This window comes from Abrus precatorius, unplaced genomic scaffold (genome assembly GCF_003935025.1).
Source record: "Abrus precatorius isolate BTA unplaced genomic scaffold, Abrus_2018 Scaffold10, whole genome shotgun sequence".
Lineage (NCBI taxonomy): Eukaryota > Viridiplantae > Streptophyta > Magnoliopsida > Fabales > Fabaceae > Abrus > Abrus precatorius.
In genome coordinates this window covers 28,178,482-28,198,161 of record NW_020874292.1, presented here as the reverse complement: position 1 = coordinate 28,198,161, position 19,680 = coordinate 28,178,482, and the positions used below count along the sequence as shown (strand labels likewise).

The 19,680-nt window shown below is 34.5% G+C and overlaps 3 protein-coding genes across 6 annotated transcripts; 2 read left to right on the top strand and 1 right to left on the bottom strand.

Moving 5' to 3' along the window:
- The first annotated feature begins 1,457 nt into the window (after positions 1-1,457).
- On the top strand, positions 1,458-8,446 carry LOC113868886. Its single transcript, XM_027504861.1, has 6 exons — positions 1,458-2,438; positions 5,433-5,527; positions 5,623-5,739; positions 5,852-6,667; positions 6,864-7,080; positions 7,218-8,446. Exons 1-6 carry the CDS (start codon positions 2,144-2,146, stop codon positions 7,775-7,777), a joined length of 2,100 nt encoding a protein of 699 aa, XP_027360662.1. The 5' UTR covers positions 1,458-2,143; the 3' UTR covers positions 7,778-8,446.
- Positions 8,447-9,446: 1,000 nt separating this feature from the next.
- Positions 9,447-15,049, bottom strand: LOC113870023 (transcriptional adapter ADA2b). Of its 4 annotated transcripts, none has more exons than XM_027506622.1 (13): positions 14,659-15,049; positions 14,340-14,395; positions 13,574-13,752; positions 13,222-13,287; positions 12,969-13,094; positions 12,812-12,887; positions 12,411-12,471; positions 12,273-12,331; positions 12,075-12,182; positions 11,439-11,661; positions 11,092-11,302; positions 10,472-10,738; positions 9,447-10,169 (listed from the first exon to the last, which is right to left on the bottom strand). In XM_027506622.1, exons 1-13 carry the CDS (start codon positions 14,709-14,711, stop codon positions 9,978-9,980), a joined length of 1,677 nt encoding a protein of 558 aa, XP_027362423.1. In that variant the 5' UTR covers positions 14,712-15,049; the 3' UTR covers positions 9,447-9,977. The 4 variants fall into 4 exon arrangements, with proteins under 4 accessions (XP_027362423.1, XP_027362427.1, XP_027362435.1 ...); XM_027506626.1 differs by having other exon boundaries at positions 9,758-10,169; positions 12,075-12,185; positions 12,288-12,331; positions 13,574-13,755; positions 14,659-15,022; XM_027506634.1 differs by lacking the exon at positions 12,075-12,182 and having other exon boundaries at positions 9,758-10,169; positions 10,472-10,567; positions 10,607-10,738; positions 12,309-12,331; positions 14,659-15,022.
- A 2,531-nt stretch (positions 15,050-17,580) lies between these two features.
- LOC113852191 lies at positions 17,581-19,657 on the top strand. The gene is made up of 6 exons (XM_027482431.1): positions 17,581-18,078; positions 18,281-18,499; positions 18,758-18,856; positions 19,138-19,227; positions 19,319-19,517; positions 19,608-19,657. The coding sequence occupies exons 1-6, from the start codon at positions 17,581-17,583 to the stop codon at positions 19,655-19,657; spliced, it is 1,155 nt and encodes a 384-aa protein (XP_027338232.1).
- The last annotated feature ends 23 nt before the right edge of the window (positions 19,658-19,680 follow it).

The following is a 19,680-nucleotide window of genomic DNA, read 5'->3' as shown; positions in this document are numbered from 1 at the left end:
GTAGAACAATGGATTGAAGGGCCTTAATTAGAATATGAGAAGCTCCTTGTCTTTCTTTCATCATGTTCTATTTAATTCATCTTCTCACACTCACATTAAAGCCATATTCATCTTGTGGATGGAAATGAGGGTGTTGTAATGACAGCAACTTTACTACCAACAATTACACCAAACCTTATCTTCTTCGTGCCTTATCTTTCATTGCCCTCTGTTGAGTAAAAGGAAACCATTTGTGTGGAACCCACCACCTTACATGCCCCCTCGTAAACATTGTTATTGTCGTTTCTTTATTGGGTTCTCATCAAATTTTTCAAAGCTCAACTTGCTTTAATACTTATAATAGATTTCAGTTTCCAACATTTTATTATATACCAATTTATTTATCATCTAAAATATTATTATAAAAAATTGTACATACAAAATGCTTCAAGTATCCTCCAACAACGTCGTATACACTATACAAATTCTTAAAAAACGAGATTCTGAGGACGATTCCGCATCACCCTAAATTCTACTGTTACGCTAAGAAATATATATTGTGACGCCACCCTTTATTATCCTATAATTGAATCTAAATAATTATAAATATTTTTTTTATCAATTTCCTAAATTCATAATTTTATAACTCCATTTTCACCTTATAAATATCGAATAAAAATGTAGTTTACATTAATATTTTTTATTATAATATTCACTTTAAATGAATATACCCCGATTCTCAGGCACGGTTGTGGAGGAACTCGGGTTCTCCACAGTTCAAACCATAAAAACTAGAATGTTCAGTTGTAAAATATAATTATGAAAGTTGAGAAAAAGAAACCAACTTTTGAATTTCAAAACTGTATCATATAGCAATTTTTCTTCATCGCATTCCATTATGAAGTTTTTTGTTCATTTCTTTTTTTCTCACACACGACCCATTTCTTTCTATCATACTCATACCTAATAATGATATATTAAACTTTTTAAAATAATATTAAAAAAGGTGTAAACTATAAACGTTTGAAGTGAAATTACAAAGAAGAGAGTAAGAATCATTGAGTTAAAATTATTCAAATGGGGTCAAAGGACATTATAATTAAAAGTTGTTAAGAACTAAGGAGTATAAATAAATAAATAAAAAATTGAAGTGTTGATATACTCGTCTATTAATACTCTCATTTAAAATTGAATAAAACTGATATTGAAGTGATAATGATGATGAAAATTAGAACCATAAAGTTGTTAATAATGAGAGTGGAGGCTAGGGTTTAATTTTAAAACACCCAAATAATAAATAAAAATTGACGCCGATAAAAAAATATAACAGATTTATTATGGTAAACGGAATAGAGTACACCCGCATAAGCATGATGGGGGAGCGAAGTCAAATAGAATCGTGCAGAAAGCCCTGAGAAGGCCACGTGTGATGAAGGTACAATGCATGCGCAACACCGGAATATCCCTCAAAGAGAAAGAATTAAAATTCCGGTTATACCCTTGAGGTTCTGCTCTTCCTTCTCCTCCTTTCTGGTGTGGAATGTTGAATCACCACATGGCAGAGAATAGAAGAGAAGGTAAAGAGTCAGCAGCTTCAACACCAACACCAACTCCTCTCTCTCTCTGCAACCCTTTCTCCATTACCCAATAAAAGGGACCTAACAAAAACTCTTAACCCTCCAAAAAAGTTTTTTTTTTTTTTTTCTCTGGGTCGCTTCACTCTCACCCTTTCATTTGAACCCACCTTGCCCCACTTCGCTAAGTCTCAGTTTCGTTTTGTGACACCAACCTCTTATCACTCCTCGTTACATAGTACGATGAATGCAGTTTAACATTTGTGTTTTTTGTTTTTTGTTTTTTTTTTTGCGGCTGAAACTTTCGTTTTTGTGGGGCATTGTTTGACTTCACTTCCGGTATTTGAACCCCGTTCTCTCTTCCCAATTCTGGGTTACGCTCTGTTTTCCCTCTCTTGACCTTGATCCCCTTTTACTTTCTGGGTTCTCTTTCTTTTTGTGGGGTTGTTGTTGGTTTCGTTCTTCTTCAATGGTTTGAGTTTGGGAGCGGTGTTTGGCTTTTCCTTAGGGTTTTTCCTTGTCCAATTTGAGTTGGTCGAGGAACGACCCATCATTGTTGTGTGTGGGGTGGTGAAGTGGGGTTAGTGAGAATGTCTGGTGGAGAAGTTGGTCCTGTTTTTGTAGCGTGGGAGGAGAAAGTGATATGCCAGGAGCGTGGGAACCGAGTGATTCATTTCTATTTGAAGGATGCATTGGGGAATTCAGTGCTTGCTGTTGTGGGGACTGAGAGGAGTGTGAGGCACATGATGTATGTTGTCCCTGATAATTTCTTGCAGGCTTATGGATCCACACAATCCATCAATGCTTGTAAATGGAGGGCAAGGAGAGAGGTTGTTGACTGGCTCACTTGTTTGGTCTCGCGAAATCGTCAACAACATCATGCAGGTAGTTTGGTTTTGAGTATTCAATTTCGTGTGTTTCATTTCTTGGATGATTTGTCTCTGAGAAATGTTAATTGTGGATGAGTATGTTGTGCTGAATCAAGTTACTCTGTGCATGGTTTTTGCCTCTTGGGATTTGTCATGTAGGTTTTTAACTTTTTATCCCCACATAGAGGGATGAATTTTGGTTGTTGCTAGTTGTTGATCATAAACTGTTTTCTTGTGCTCTTGTCTGACAGCTACACGACTTATTATGATTGCGTAGCTGCACTTCCTATGAGTTACCTTTTCATGTATTTTGGTCGAGCCTACGCTGTATGAATTGTACTGTTTATGTCATTCTTGCCTACGTGAACATTATATTTATACACGCCCTTTTTGTGGGATGCTGTCTTTGGACTTTCATATTGAGGACTTACATTGATGGGTGAAAAAAATTTCGAAATTAGAGCATTTTGATGATTTATTTGAATGTATTTGCTTCTCTATAGTGAGGAGATGAATAAAGTGAGAAAGTAGTGGTTTATTATTTAGTTAATGATATTTATAAAATACTTAAATTCAAATGAACCGTTGATAGGTTCTCACTTTCCGCACTTTTACACTTTAGAGGAGCTAAATCCAATTGGAATAGAGTATACTAGTTTATTTTAAAATAGCATTGCTACCGCACTAAATGCTTTATTTATGTTACTTAAGTGCCATCTTATGGAATTTATATGATATCTTTTACATTAAGGTAAAATATGCTATTACCGGATGATTAATAATCACCATGTTAGCATTTGTAGCTGTTGTATTCATGGTAAGTCAATAAATACGAGAGTAGCCATGATTGGTCTGTTATTCTGGATTCTGGGATGTCATTTTGCTAATATAATGTATAAAACCGCACATTATTTTAACCATCACATACTCATTCTTTTTCCTTTCTCGAGAACACGGCTTACGAGGTATTGTAATATAAATTATGATATTACATTATAGTTCTACAAGTGGTTGGAAACGGTGTGGGTTCAAGATGTAAGTAGGCCCTTATGACTTGAACAATTTTTATGAAGATTGAAAGGAAGAGCAAGTTATATCACATCCTTGCCAGCTACCCTTGTGAAGCAGAGCAGGCAGAAAAAGCATGAGCCTTGTGACCGAATTAAGATTAAGAATCAGGAAGTTGAGGTAGTAATAACAAAATTAGGATTCTAGGGTTGAGAAACCACTCAGATGTAAAATATATCATATGATTTTCTTAATGCAAGCCTTATGGATTACTTGTTCTATATTTACTTGCATAATACCAAGCCCTGCCCAAAGAATACTAGTCCCATCTAAAACTTTGAGCATTCGCCATTGAAAGACCACATGCTAGTTACACGACTACCTAATGCAATAGGAATTCACATTAAACTCGCCTCAGAAAGGACAAAAGCAATTCTTTTATATATTTTTTAGCCTTTGTAAGTCCATTCACATGTTACATGCAATAACGGGCATGTAGCTCAAGTGGCACTGGCCTCAATCTGCCTCTCTAACCATCCTGGCCCCCACAACCACTTAATGCAATAGAATTCACATTTAAATCACTATAGAAAGGAAAAAATTAATAAGTATATCTTTTAAGCCTTGACGCAACCGTATTCATGTGTTACTATGAAGCTGTTACATTGCACAAAATTACATGTAACGGACTTGTAGCCTAATTGGCACTGGCCCCACACTCCGTCAGTTACCGTCCTATGCCCCAGCCCTGCTTGAAAAAACAAAGAAGTTACAGGTGTCTCTAAATCGTTGGTTTAGCATATTTGTTTTTCCAGATTTTGTTTAATATTTATTTACATGCCTTTGCTTCTTTGATATTGCTGTCACACTTATAGAGAATGGAGATTGCTGAGAGAAAGATGATGTTTTTTTCGGCCAGATTTCTGGTGCTTGAAGAAATCGGTACTGGCAAATTGATTTCTTTATTTCTTTTTCTCTTAGTGCTAGGCTTTGCCATTTTTTGTGATCTGTTAAATGTTTTAGATCTGTAGATTTAGCATTTTTTATTTCATTCTTTTTGCTTAAGATTGACTCATTAAGGATGGTATGATCGTGTTTGGTGTTCTGCTGATTGATTAGCATTTCTGTTAAAATCTATCGATTTTCTTTTCGCTTGAGCCTTGATGCATTGATAAGGTTGCTGCCTTGTGATAATTGTAAAAAAAAGCCGCTCCCTTTATTGGGGTTAGGTTGCATACTTTTGACCCTTCACAAGCCCCATGTTGTTGGGGTCCTCATACACACAGCTGTCCTTGTATATTCCTCTTTTAAATTGGATGTGAGCCTGCATTAATTTGACATGGCAAGAATGTTTTATGCAGTATCCTTTGATCGATTAGTATGAAATTTGTTATTGTCTCGAGTTATGTGTTTCTATGAAGACAGTTAAGGTATTGAGTTGGGCAATTGATGTCCAATCTGATTCCTGAATTTATTTATTAACAATTTTGTTGTAACAAAATAAATTTGATGTTGATGAATTTGATATTTCATGCCAGTGTGGCATTTTTCCCATTGCATTATCTATTTGTTTAGAAACCTAATTTTTGGTTCAGAATGCATAGGGACTTTCTGTTCACCAAGATTGTGGTTTAATCCCACTAGATTCACTATTTTGGTTGTTCCTAGAACTTAAAATGAATGCCTTATATAGTATGAAGTGTATTTTACTCAGGTACAAACACTGAGAAGACCAATAGTTTGAAGTTGTTGTGAAAAGGGACCAAAGATTAACTAACATTACAACTGAATTGCAGTGAGCAGTCTTTCAGTCCAAATAAAATGCTGTTGATGCCAAACTGAACTACCAGTTTTTCTAGTTGAATCTTGTCTTTATCTAGTGGATATTTTTATTGTTTGTCATGTTCTTTTTGCTTTACTTGATCTATCAATCCCTTTTGAACAGCTTTTCCTGTAGACATGGAAAGAAAAGTTCTCAGCAATCCCAATTTTTGTGTGACAGGTGTGCCGCTGGATGATTCAGCACTAGCAATGGAATCTCTCAAGATTTCAACAGCTGGAATCAATGCCAATAAAGAAATTTTGCCTGATAAAATGGTATAGAAATGAGAACTAATTTAATCCATCTCTATACATTTCCCTTTTTATTTTTATATAATTATTTCACCATGACTTTGTTTTTTGTACTGCAGATTTCTAGGAAACTGAAGTTTCATAGTTCAGATATTGAATGGTCAGGGGTTGCTTGGTTTTGTGCTAAACAGCTGAAGCACTACCCAGGCTTTTGCAGGAATGGGACAACCATATATGTAAGAGAATTATTTCATTTGTCATTATGTCTCAATTATTTCCCCACATTTTTTTTTTGGGGGGGGGGGTGTTAATTTTTATGATTCTCAAGATATTTCTTCTAATTTTTAGGTTCATTCATTTGTATATATTATGGCTGAAGAAGAAAACCACTACCTTGGTTACCTGGAAGATATGTATGAAGATAAGAAGAAACAAAAAAAGGTGAAGGTACGGTGGTTTCATCATGGTCAGGAAGTTAAGCACGTGATTCCTCAACTGAATCTGCAAGAGGGAGAGGTTTTCATCACACCTCATGTTCAGGTGATCAGTGCTGAGTGTGTCAATGGTCCTGCAACAGTTTTGACTCCAAAGCATTATGAGAAGTATCTGGCTGCTGTGCCCCATACCTCTTTATCTGAGATCCATACATGCTTCAGGCAGTTTAAAAACAATAAGCTTAAGCCCTTCACACTTACTAAGTTGCGTGGATATGGTAACCAATCTATACTTTCTTGTTTGAATAGTCCTATTCTCTCAAAGAGAAAGGCGAAGTGTCAAAAGTTGCACACAGAAGATGATGAGAACTGCACTCAAGATGGTCCTTTGAGGTCCAGCAATAAGAGAAACAGAAGCTCTAAGGGGTGTCAAGTACTTGAAAAGGATGCTTCTGTTCAGCAAATCTCTGTTCCTATAAATGAAATGGCAAAATGTGAACCAAAATACCCAAGTTTAAAATTGAAACTATCAAGAAAAACAATGGGTATTACGGTTATTGGACCAAAAGCTCAACTGTCTTTTAGAGTCGATGAAAAGGTTGAGGTTCTCTGTCAAGATAGTGGAATTAGGGGATGCTGGTTTAGCTGTAAAATCTTAAGTACATCTCAGAAGCATCTGAAGGTCCAGTATGATGATTTGCTGGATGTAGATGGACCAGAGAAACTAGAGGTATGCAATTGCTTAGAATTTTTTTTCTCTCACTGTATCTTTTTATCTATCTCTTTTTTCTAACCTAATAGAAATACTGATTGTGGTGATTTTTGGGCTGAAAAGTCCAATCATCTCACTAATTGTCTATGGAACCCAATTGGCAAATCTAGGGAAAGAGTACGGTTCTCAGCCCTGTTGTTATTAACGTGTGTAGGAATGGGTCCCTGCATCTAGAGTGGCAGCTCCTGACAAACTGGGTATGCGATGTTCAGGCCGCTTGACAGTACGACCATGCCCTCCTAAATATACTACAGATCACACTCTTGAGATTGGCACACCAGTGGATGCCTGGTGGAGTGATGGATGGTGGGAAGGTGTCGTAACTGCAGTCAGTGTTTGTCGAGTTGAAATCCTGCAGGTTTATTCCCCTGGTAGGATATAATATTCATGCAATTGTTTACTTGTTGTGCTATATTTCACTGGCTCATGGATAAACAGTCCATGATTTTGTGAATCATGTCTGTTTGGCTTAGGCATCTCATGGTTGGTAACATGATTTTCAATTTAGGTGAAGATAAGTTCCTAATGGTTGAGAAGAAGAACATTCGGATTTCCCGAGATTGGATTGATAACAGGTGGGTTGATATACCAAGAAAGCCTAACATTTGCAGCTATTTATCTTCGAAGGTCAGCTCCAGCATCAGGCTGTCTGCTAATTCTGCAGTGGTAGATGGATCTGTGTCTGATTGCTCTGCAATATTAGAAAGTAAATCATCATCAATTGCCAAAGTGGAAGTTGCTCCAAAGATTGAGCTAGAATTATCTGGTTTGGAAGCACCTGAAGACCCGATGAAGAGAACATATTTGGGGAAGCCACTCCATGCCATTCATGAAGACAAGGATAACAACTCTGATGGTGGCCTTGATGGTGAAGCTGACAATATTAATGAAGATAGAAAGCCACTTAGTGTCGTTGAGGAATACAAAGATAATAACTCTGGCAGTGGCAGTGAGGGTGACACTACTAACAATGATGATGACGCTGACAATGTGGAAGAGGACCTTGAGGAAAATTTTGATTGTTCTGAACCAAAACTTGATGCAGCAGAAGCAATACAGGTTACATGAATATATGGTAGAGCTAAATGGGGAATTTTTTTCTCTCCTGATTATACCTGAAGGTGGAATCACCTTGTATATAAAACAAGATGAAGCCCTGGGGTGGTAGTATAAGCAGAGGATAATGATTTACAAGTTTCTGACTCATGGATAATCGTAGTGTATAGCTCCTATAGCTTGTGTTTTGGGTTGAGAGCCTTTAATTAGATAAACTTTCTATATATAATATACCAGGATCCATGTTTAGGTCATGTGGTTGGTGGATGCACAATTGCACATATCAGTTGGAACTGCTTATCGTAGAGTTAGTGATTAGACATGAGTAAAGTTTGTAATTTATGATTTTAAGTAGTTTTGACTTTTGACCATGAATCTTACAAGATCACAGAATTACAATCTGCCATGTCTAGATTCTTCTATTTCAAATTACTAGGGATTGAATTTTGAATCAAACACTTGCAAGTCCAAGTGATAAAAACCTTAGTTTTCCTTAAGGATTAGGTTTGAGATTTGTGGATGGAAAAGTTTTGGTGTGTGAAGAGTTTTAATTGATTAATTGGGTGTGCCTAGTTTAACTCAAAAGATAAAATTTAGGTGCAGTTTTTGAAGTATTTTATTTGTATTGTTTTGTAATTAAAATTAGAATTTTACATTAGTAAAAGCTTCACATTTAAGGCCGTCATAGATTATTAAAGTAAAAAATTTAATTTTGATAAAAATAAAAAATAAAACTACTAACATTACTTAAAAAATTCTACCTAAATTTTATCTTAACTGGTAAAGATTTAAAGTGCCTTTTGAATATTGAAGATTCAGAACAAAAAAATTACCTGGAATGAAATTGTAAGAATGATTGACTACATGATTCCTCTATTGTTGTTTATGATTAAGTTGACTTGGCAATAAGTCCAGGTGTTCTTCACGAAGATTTTCCTAAAAAAAAAAAAAAAAAAACAAGTGCATTAAGGTTACCATATTCTTTTAGAGCTTTGATCAAGGTATTCTTACGAACTTTTGTTATGAAATTAAGCTCCTAAAAGAAGTCACAACTAGGAGCCCTTTTTGAACAGTTACCTCTTTCCGGATTTAACCGGTGATAGTCTCTGAGCGTGCGGTTCATACTTGTTGGTTGCTATAGCATTTTATATACAATTAAAGGGCATTGGGTGGTTTTCATAATCGTGAATCCTTAACATTTCTTTTTATTGCTTTATTGATTTTTATTTTAGTTTTATTCATGCCTTGTCTTACTTAAGCATTCATTTAAGCAAGTTTTTTACTCTATTTATGCAAAGGAGAGAAAAAGAAAGAATTAACAAAAAAAATCAATTTAAAATTAAAAACGTGTAGAAGAGTACGAGGATTTATAGAAACTCATTTAAAAATTCAAAAATTTTATACGCCACTCTTAATAATACACGTGACAAAATCTAAACACCTTTAGTCACAGAAGCAATAAATTAAAGAATGTAGATAAAATCCTCTGGCACAAATATTTCGAATTCATGATTATAGTTTCTGCCGACAATTCATTTCCTGGTTAAAAAAATGTTGCACTTCAAGCTTGGCTTTCAAAGTTATTTAATCAAATATATGTGTGATCCATATGTTGTTCTAATATAATGTAACTTGGTAAGGGATGGCAAAAAAAGCCGCAGAAATGGCCTTTAGAACAAGAAAAGGAAGGTGTTTCTCAATAGACGTTCCAGTATGGTAGGGCATTTCTTGTGTCAAACATGAATAAGTTGCTGATTATACTTTGAAAAGTAACCAATAAACGTGCAAATCATCAAGGGTATTGTAACCTAAAACTAGCTGCTGTAGCAACTCCTACACAAATAGACAACTTTGAATAAACAAAATTTCAAGAATCTACCCAAGAAAAAGTTATCATTTTTTTGCATCAACACCCTGACTACATTATACATTAATATTAGCTTGCCACGACTATCGACTCCGTACATATGCCACATTCATGGATTTGGTCAGTTGGGTGGGTAGGTGAGGGGCATGATAGATGTCAAATAGAATCATGATTAACTTGGTGTGTATAGTCCATCCTTTATCTAACTCAGTCCATTACTAAAACTTGATACAGCACTTCAAAATTTTCTAGTAATGTTGATATACAAGATCAATTTATTTCGACTGTGGGTAGCTCGCAGAGAATAATAGATTATGAAGCGACACATCTGAAGTAAGAGAGGTCTCAGGGTAAAGCAATTCCCTTTTTGATGAGCATATCATACACCCTGTCAATTTTCATGGTATCTATCTTGAACAATTGATGAGCATCCGATTTAGCAGAGACATTTCCAGCAAGTATTTGTAGAGACAGTTGCTCTTGCATTTTTAGATACGTGGCTGGAGGCAACCTTAGCTCACAGCATAAACGTTTCTCCTGCCAATACAAAGAAAACGATTTCAGAAAATCAGTGAAGAAACAAAGGACTAATTTAGAAAGCAAACTTGTCATAGACAGTGTATAATATCTAAACACAGATGATATCAAACAGTACTATAGTAAAAAGAAAAAAGAATAGAAAAACATTACAAAGTTTCTGTATTCTCCCTCTCATCACAACATAAAAATAACAGCATTTTAACTATCAGAATCACTTCACCATCAAAAGGAATCCAATTTAAAAAGATTGGGAGGAAGAGAAGGGTTGGGCGGGGCAAAGAGAGTGACTACATGCTTACTGGTTCAGAAAGTAAATCGGCCCCATAATATCCTGTCACATCCATTTCATTGACAGAGCTCGAAGTAGCAGGCCCTGCAGGTCTTGCACTCAAATCCTTGCCAGCAGAGTCTGGAGACATTAATGCATTTGGAACCCCCTGATTGCTTGGACCAACCTGAGCACTTTCTTTTTTCCTGCGAGCACTTTCTTCAGCTTCCCTTCTTCTCTTTTGTACCATATATCTATCAGCTTCCATGACATTGCGGCAACCAGCTGCGCGTGCTTCCTGCAGTACCATGTAATACAAATGTGACAGCTAATGTCAATTGTTTGATTAGTGTGTGCAGTATTCACATCATACAGTCTATAATAGCAGTATCAGAATGAAGCATCCATTATATACAATATCGAAGATTTGATGTATTGAGACAACCAATTCTTGCAACATTATATAGTACTAGGATAGATTAACTGGAATTCTTCAATTCAGATTCTTGTAAACACTTCAAAAATGGTAAAACCAGACTGACTAGTATGAAAATTTTCCTAATCCCCATAAGCAGTAAAATGTCCATAGCAGATTCTGCCAACAATAAAAGTGAATGTCCACAATAATTTAATGCCATCAATGTCTCAAACCTTTAGCTCTCGAAGTCTTTTACGAGTTCTATGTTCAGAGATAACTGTTCTAAGCAATTCCTCATGCTCTTCCTTGGTATGAAAGCGCATGAAAAAGTCATATTTCTGACATATTGTCTTCTCCTCAGTTGTTAAATCCTTCTCAAATGAATTTGGGTATAACAAATTTCTTTCAAGTATGAAATCCTTCCTACGCTTTCTTTCATCGAGCCTGCAACATATTTCAATTTAAAGATGGAAGTGTGAGCAATAATACTCTGCCACAACCCTGATAACATCATTACTGTTAATGGTTGATTGTAAATTATTCCAAAAGATAAAAGTAAGAAAATAAAAATGTTTCTTACCTTTTTGAATAGAAACGCAATACACGTAGTTTCAGCTCTCGCTCTTCCTCAGTGTCAGTATCCTTAAATTCCATTTCAGCAAGTAGTTGTTCAGCGTCATTATCATATTCAGGATCAAATTCCTGTCTTTTTGAATTATAACCACTTGATTCTACTAATGAAGGACCTTCATTTCCTGAGGAAGTTGGCTTTTTTCCTCCAAAATCTCTGTCTACTTGAGAATCTGCCAGTGACAGAGAAACTAGGAAGTTCAATACATAGACTGTCAATAATATCATCAAAGAATATGCATGTTGATAGACATGCTAATCTCAGTGAGAAAAAGATAAATAAGTGTCAAGAATTTTCATGCAAGAAGCCACTCCCGCTTTACCCTACCTCAGTATACACAATCTGAGTCTTAATTGTACTAGTGACGGAAGAATTGCAACATTTCCTCAAATTTAACTTACTGCCATGGTTGAAAAATTGTGCAAAACAGACACAGATATCTTCCTTCATATTTTTTATAGGAATAAAAGTAAAAGGTATCATTCCAGTGAAGTTGTTGAATTTTTAAAATTTTCTATGGAAGTGAAAGTCCAAAGGATAGGATTTATAAAATTGGGATCCAGGACCAAATATATAGATGCACACCTTCCATTTTAATGACTCCTGGACCACCTTTTCCCCCGGTCGCATTAGATGCCTTTTGGTTTGCACCAGCTCCAGCATGTGTGTTACCAGAAGGACCAGAATCTGACTCTGCAATGTATTAAAAAGATAGAGATGCATTGAAGATGAACATGAGAAACTTTACTTATGGATGGTAGCTATGAACTTATGTTGCTTTACCTGAATTCAAACAGGAAGGCAAACGGTTAGCAGAACCAGCTTTATGGGAATCTTCAACTCTGAATCAATAAATAAAAGTCAAAGAATGTGGTATATAAGATGGCAAGAGATAATGCATATAAAAACATACAGACTTACTTGACTCTAGATGGAGAAAAGGGAGAATCTTCCTTTAAACTAAGATCCCCCATGGAAATTCCTGTGTCAATCACAAGTGACCAATGATTATAAAAATGTCACCAAGACACAAAACCAACCAATCATGCAAAACAATCAGAAGCCACATATGAATGTAAATTCGTTCTCCCTTCATCTAAAATATTTTAAGCTAACATCAGCAACAGGAAGTATATTAAAACAATCTGTAGCAGCAATGCCTCCTGGCACTATTATTTATTACTTGGAGATACAGTAACTTAAGTTAATGGCTACAAGTTCACGTCATCCAAAAGAAGTTATAAATGAGGCATTTCTGTGTATACCAACATACTAAAAAATAATAAAAATTAATGAATGCAATGTTACGCAATATGACAAACCTTTCTTGTCCTCGCCCTGCCCTTTGGCCATGGCAAGGAGTTCTTTTCTGTTTTTCCCAACAACATGAGTCATGTCCTACAAAATAAGAAAGGTCAGGATTTAAAACACCATTATGACAATGAATATAATAAGAAGCATTGACTGCAGCTTTCTTACCGGAAGAGGAAAGAATGGGGAGTTCAAGTATACATTCCTATAGTGCTCTATGCATGATTCTTTGTTTTTTGTTCCAACATGCTCAGCAACTTCTGTCCAGTTTCCCAAGCCATACATTTCAATTCCCTAAAACCAAAAAAAAAAAAAAAAAAAATATTGCAAGAAAAATCAGATATAAATACCAAATACTAAGCTTTAAAGTTTTGAACCACCAGTCTCCACTAATCCTCGGAAATAAATTTGAAGAATTTACCTCTAGAAGCAATATTTCATCATCTGCATTCCAGTCTGGGCAAATAAGGGGGAAAGACAAATTATCCTGTCAAAGTGGAATCATATTAAAGGAATAAAGCAATTATAACAACAATGTTGATAACAACTAGCAGTAACACAATATTCTTAACAGCAGTTTGGGATAGATTCCACATATGATAACAAAACAGTTTCAGAATAAACTTCTTCTACCTTAACTAATTAATCCTGTCATTGACCTGAGACAGATCAACTAGCAGTCTAGCAAGAAAAATAACAGATAATTTTCCCTAACAAAAATTTTAAAATAATTAAACATTAAATACAAACATTTAACATTAATGGTTACTTACCATAACCCTATAAGGGTGATTACTTTTATGAGGTGTCACCTCAGCACCAACAGAGAAGCACTCTATACATAAATCAAAATCTGGGCACATTGCACACTTAATACGGATTTTTCCTGTTATATCTTTATTACAATAATTGCAGTGATACAAAGCCCTTTTGCCTTCACTTGTTCCTTGGCCTGCTTAAATGAAAATCAAGTGAGATTATTTTCAAACATTGATACCCACGAAACAACAATAATTAAAAAGACAATTAAAGCTTTAAGTAACTATCACTGCTATAGTTTCATTTCTTTTTTCAAAATAATAGCTTTAGTTTCTCTAACCTAGCATACATTCCAAAAGCTTGATAGTAAAACTTCAATAAATCAATAAATTTTTTTCTCATTTCCTTCATTAAAAATGGAAAAAGAAATTCCAGGCAACACTTACATTATATCTTCAGCAAGAGATTGTTCTGTGTATGCATTGAAGATACGTTATATTTGTATTTGATGGATGTTGACAACATAATCAGAAGGTTACTTCTATATACAGTTGACTTAGAATTACAGACTTACGTGTACGAACACATCCTAATAATAATATATTCATTGTTGATTTGTTCTATGGAATTGTAGATGGTTAAGATTGTCTCAATTTAGTAAAGTAAAATTAGTGCAGACAACAAAATGTAATAATACACTATAATTTCATAGTGCATTATAAAATTGTACTCATTCAAATAATGCATAATAATGAGAAGAGAAAAAATAAAATAAACTACCTGCTGCTCCAGATTCTGAATTCTCTCCACTGACAGAATTCTTTTTTCTCCTTGACCTACACAACCAATAAAATTTTAAGCAGAGAAAACACGAAAACAAAGAACACAATCATTTAATTGAGCATCATAGAGCAAACTCAGCATAGCATTTTCACTGCATTCGTGATCAGTCATACACATTCAGGAAAACAACTTATGCAAAATTCAATTGCAATTGGCATCGTTGCACTTGCAACGAGACTTACATTTGGACAAAAGAGTAAATTGTTCGATATTAACAATAGCGATAATGAAAGTATAGTAAGATAAAGATCAAAACCTTTGGTTGGGATCCTCATCGGCGTGGTGAAAATTTCCACGAGAACGACCCATTGATTCTCAGCACGAACTCCTCAATGAATTTGAGTTCGTTGGAACAAACAATCACGATGAAAAAAAGGGGGCAAGTAGAATTTATTCTTCAAAAAATAAAAACCCTAGATTTTTAAGGGTACGATTAATGGATATCGCAATTGGGTCACTTGGGTTTTGACAAATACCGAATCTTTCACGTTGCCCCGAAAAGGTTTGGGTTTGGGTTCTGTATTGCGGTGTGAAAAATATGAAAGAAATAATTGTCGAAGAAAAGTGCGACAAAGGAGGATGCTTTAGCATAGCATGTGTCAAACGCCTCAAACCAAGTTTAGTTTTGTTGCTGTAAGTGGAACTGGGTTACGAGGAATCTAACATGTGGAACTGGTTTTTTTTTTTTTTTTTAATCTCTAATTTAAATTGAATTTGATTTTGGTTTGCACGTTTTTTCACTGTCTATCTGAACTACTAATTTATCTTAAAAATTTTAAAAAATAAGATAATAATTTTTAAATGTTATTTACCAAACTTATTGTAAATATGTGATGATTCAATTTGGTTTTTCGAAATAATTTATAATTAAAATATTGAAGAAGATTGATGTTTCAACAAATTCGAATAGTTACTAATTATTGACAGGTTTAACGTTGATGGAGTACACGTTTGAGTTCATAATATGTCAATATTCATCGTTAAAAAAATTGACCGTAAGGAAATTAGCTTAAAAGTTGTATGATACATGATCGAATAACATGTTGTATAATTTTCCCTAACAAATTGCTTAAATTTGTCTTTTATGAGAAAATAATTCAAAATCAGTTACATTATTATTATTATTTATCTTGCTGGTAACTATTTTATATTATAGCCAATATATAGCTGATGTGTATTTCAATAGTTTATTTGGATAAAATTATTTTGTTGCTAGCAAAAAAATAAAAAACAACAATTTCTGTTATAAAAATATTTTCAGAAAATAAGTTGAAACAAATATGAATCAAACGATGAAATAAAATTTATATATTAACAAGTTTTTTTTTTTCAAAACAGTTACTGCAAAAAAAAAAGGTACAAATATTTTTTTTTAAAGTAAACAATAAATAGCAGAGAATGAATTAGTGATTTCATTGCGTTTTATCCTTTTCTACATGATTAAAATATTTATCCAAAAAAAATATCATCACTTAAAATAATCTATCAACTAAAGCTTTTTTAATAAATTAAAAAAAAATCAGCAATGTTTAGTTAAAATAAAAGTAATTTGTGATTCAAGCAAACTTTATCTATAATATCAAGAGTTCAATTTTTTCAGCTATAAGTCTAAAAAGTAGTTTTTTATAACTATCTGACAAACCCTAACTTGAAAATTGATTGCATAATTATAATTGTGAAAATAGTTGGTCAAATAATATATATATATATATATATATATAATATTTTTAAATGTAATTTGACGAAGTTATATTTTGTTAAAAACATTGTGACTCAATTAATGATATCGATCGTGAATATATTAAAATGTAAATAATACTTTTAACTTCATACTTACCAATATATTGAATTATTAAAAAATTACAACAATGGTAATTATTTTTTTATGGGCATTAATTTCGAAGTGAAGAAAAAAAAGCGTAATAAACATTAATCTTTATGAAATGTATGACTTCATAATTTAAATTAACAACGAATAAATTTTTTTAGAATATAAAATATATTTTAGGATCTTGAATAACTATTGGCCTTTAAAATTACCTCGCTGGACCCTGCACACCCCTCTTGATTCACTGCTTCCAAGAGAATAGAATGTAGAATCAATGGAAATGAAATACCCATGAAGACAACAACCATTAACCTTCGTGCCAGAAAAATTCTATCATTCTTTTGTTGATCCAAGAGAATTCCTCGTATTAAGGGTATTTAATAAATTAGTTATTAGGTTTATTAATTATAAAATGGCATATGTATAATGACATAAACTATTGTATTTCTATTGCTTCAAATTTGACTCTGTTTATAAATTACAATAATTTGTTTAAAGTACAAATTATTATTATTTTTTAGCAAATATCTATGAATTTTTATGAATGTCACAGACACTCATAAAATTAATTTAAATTTCGTTTAACAAGCACTTGTATAAATACAAGGCTAAATTTTATTCGCATGTGGAGATTATGGGCACTTAGTATTCGTGTCTGCTCTACCCTTTGCCTTTCTTGGTCGCTTCTATGGTATTATTATGCATAGAGATTGAAACAACACTTGCCTAACCTTTTTTCGACTTAAAAGTTTTAATTAGAGTTAATAAAATATACTATTTATCTTAATTCGGTTTAAGTTTTTGGCTTTACCAGGTTGGGTCGAAAAAAATAACTTGTTATTTCAGCTTTAAATAAGATTAAATGCGACCTAAATTCATATTCTATATTTTAATGGTAAAAATTGAATTTTTCACTATTGTGAAATTAGGGTGTACTTGTATGGGTCCTCATAGATGATGATATATAAATAGAAAGCAAATTTTGGAAGTTGAAATTTGAGAAAATGATAACAATGACACAGGTTGGTTGCGCGTGTAGTGTGTAAATAGGAGAAAAGAAAAAACGTGAAGAAGAAGAGTATCTTCGAAGGGTATCTTCACAGTTCATCACTTACTGATTGGTATCTTTGTTTTCTTTGGTAATTTCCAAACATAGCAAACGCAATCAATTGAACAGAGCCCGCGCCCAGCACGTGAAAATTTGAATTGGCACAGCGCCAAACGGCACTTTCCTAATCACCCGCCACGTGTCCCCAACAAGACATCCTGGGACTAAAAAAACCTCACTCTCCTTGTTTCTCGCTTCAAACCCTCTCTCTTTCGCACACAATCTGAAGCTCTTCAGTTTCAATGGCGTCTTCTGTGAAGCCTTCTTCAAGGTACAGTTCCTACGATTCACGCTCCTCAACTTCCTCTCACTTCTCCGACCCTTCTTCTTCCCATGAATTCGTTCACCCCAAACCCTCTTCTCGTGCTCTCGTCAAAGCTAAACCCTCTCACACCGCCAAGGTGGACCCCACATTCACCACCATGGTGAAAAAACTCATGGATAAGAAACCCAAATCAGCGAACACCGCCACTAGGTTGATCATTCCCTCCGATTTCGTTGCCCAAGATCTGAAAAAGGACGCTAAGAGGGTCACGGGTTTCTCTGCTCTGCAGAAGAAGCTCTTTGGAAAGGGTTCTTCCGAGAAGAAAGAGAAAGTTAAGGCCTTGACGGAGGTGAAGGGTAACACCAGAACACTTGCCATGGTGCTTAGGAGCGAGAGGGAGCTTCTCAGCATGAACAAGGAGCACGAGGCGGAGATTTCTCAGCTCAAGCTTTTGCTTGAGGACAAGAACAAAGAGGTAATAAAAAAGTAATGTTATTTTGGATCTGATTTATGTGAAGAATGAGAAATGGTTTGCATTTCAATAATGGGTATTTGAATTTTGAGTTTGTTAACTCCCCCTTGTCATCAAAATTGAAACTTGATCGAATTTTAAATCCTTGTCAGGTCAGGTTCTGGTTCCATTTGTAAATGTGGTGATTGGGTTTTGAATTTTGCAGGTGGAGAAGTTGAAGGATTTGTGTTTGAAACAAAGGGAAGAGATCAAGTCGTTGAAGAGTGCAATACTGTTCCCGGATGTTATGAATTCTCAGCTTCAAGAGCTTCTAGAGAAGCAAGGTTCGGAGTTGAAGCAGGCAAAACAGGTTATTCCAGCTCTGCAACAGCAGGTTTCTTCTCTCACTGGTCAGCTTCAAAGCCTTGCGGAGGATCTTGCTGAGGTATATAATGTGTTACTTGTTTGACAACAAATCATTATCATTTGTTAGGCAAAGACTGGTTATGGAAAGTCTTTACTGATTAAGATAAACATAATCCAGCAATATTTTATTATGTTTTTTAATTGAAAATTTCGCAAATTGAATCTTCCTTTTAGCTTAAATAGAGAAGAAAAGAGAAGATATTATCACCTATTAGGATCTATGGTAGTAGGATAGTTATTGTTTTCTTTATTTGTTTATATTTCGTTTGCTCGACAGGTGAAGGCTGATAAGTATTCAGCAAAAGCAGGTCTCCTAGGTTATGGAAATTCTCCAAGAACACCAACGCATGCCCGGGAAGATGCTTCTAACTCTTGGGTAAGTTTGGAATTAGAATATAATTGAAATTTGTCATTATATGATTGCTTATGGATCAAAGAAACTGTATTACCACTTCTAATAAATCTCTCTTGTCACTTCTATTTAAGTGAATTTTCTTTGAAATACCTTTTCCCCCACTCTAATAGCTATATTAATATAGAGGTATTTTAAACCAAAAGTCACTTAAATAGGAGTGGTAATAAACACATGATAGTGGCAATAAACACTTCCTTTGATCTGAAATGCAATTTGGTTAATTTGCTCAACAATTCATGTAGGAATTCAGCTCTGATGACCAATCTGACGACCTATTGCTCAAAGATCTAAATCCCTGCTTAACACCCTGCAATGCCAAATCAAGATCCAGAGTAGCTAAACTTCTCGAGCACTTTGTACTAAAACTTCCCTCATCTTTCTTAAATGTGTTTCTCATCATATTAGAAACTCCTTTTCCTGCAGGAATTTGAAGGTAGGGGCTCTGGCTCTATGCATGATGAAAGCTTATCTGAGGATGATGCTAAAGTCTATCCTGAGGTGGATTTGAGCTCTTATGATCGGAAGTTCTCCAAAAGTTCTGACTGTTGCCATAACTCCCGCCAAAGAAGCATTACAACCAAAGCAGGTCGAAGGTCTGATGAGAGCAAATCAGCCTACGGAGGTAGAATGAACCATAAATTTGCATAAATAACCCTAATCCCATCCTACCCCTTGAGATTTCTTATCTCTTTTCCTTGTTGCCATCTTTCAGTTTTGTCAATTATACCATGTCTGTTTCAGAAATTGAACATCGTCTCTTAGGGCATGTAAGATTAAATTACTCC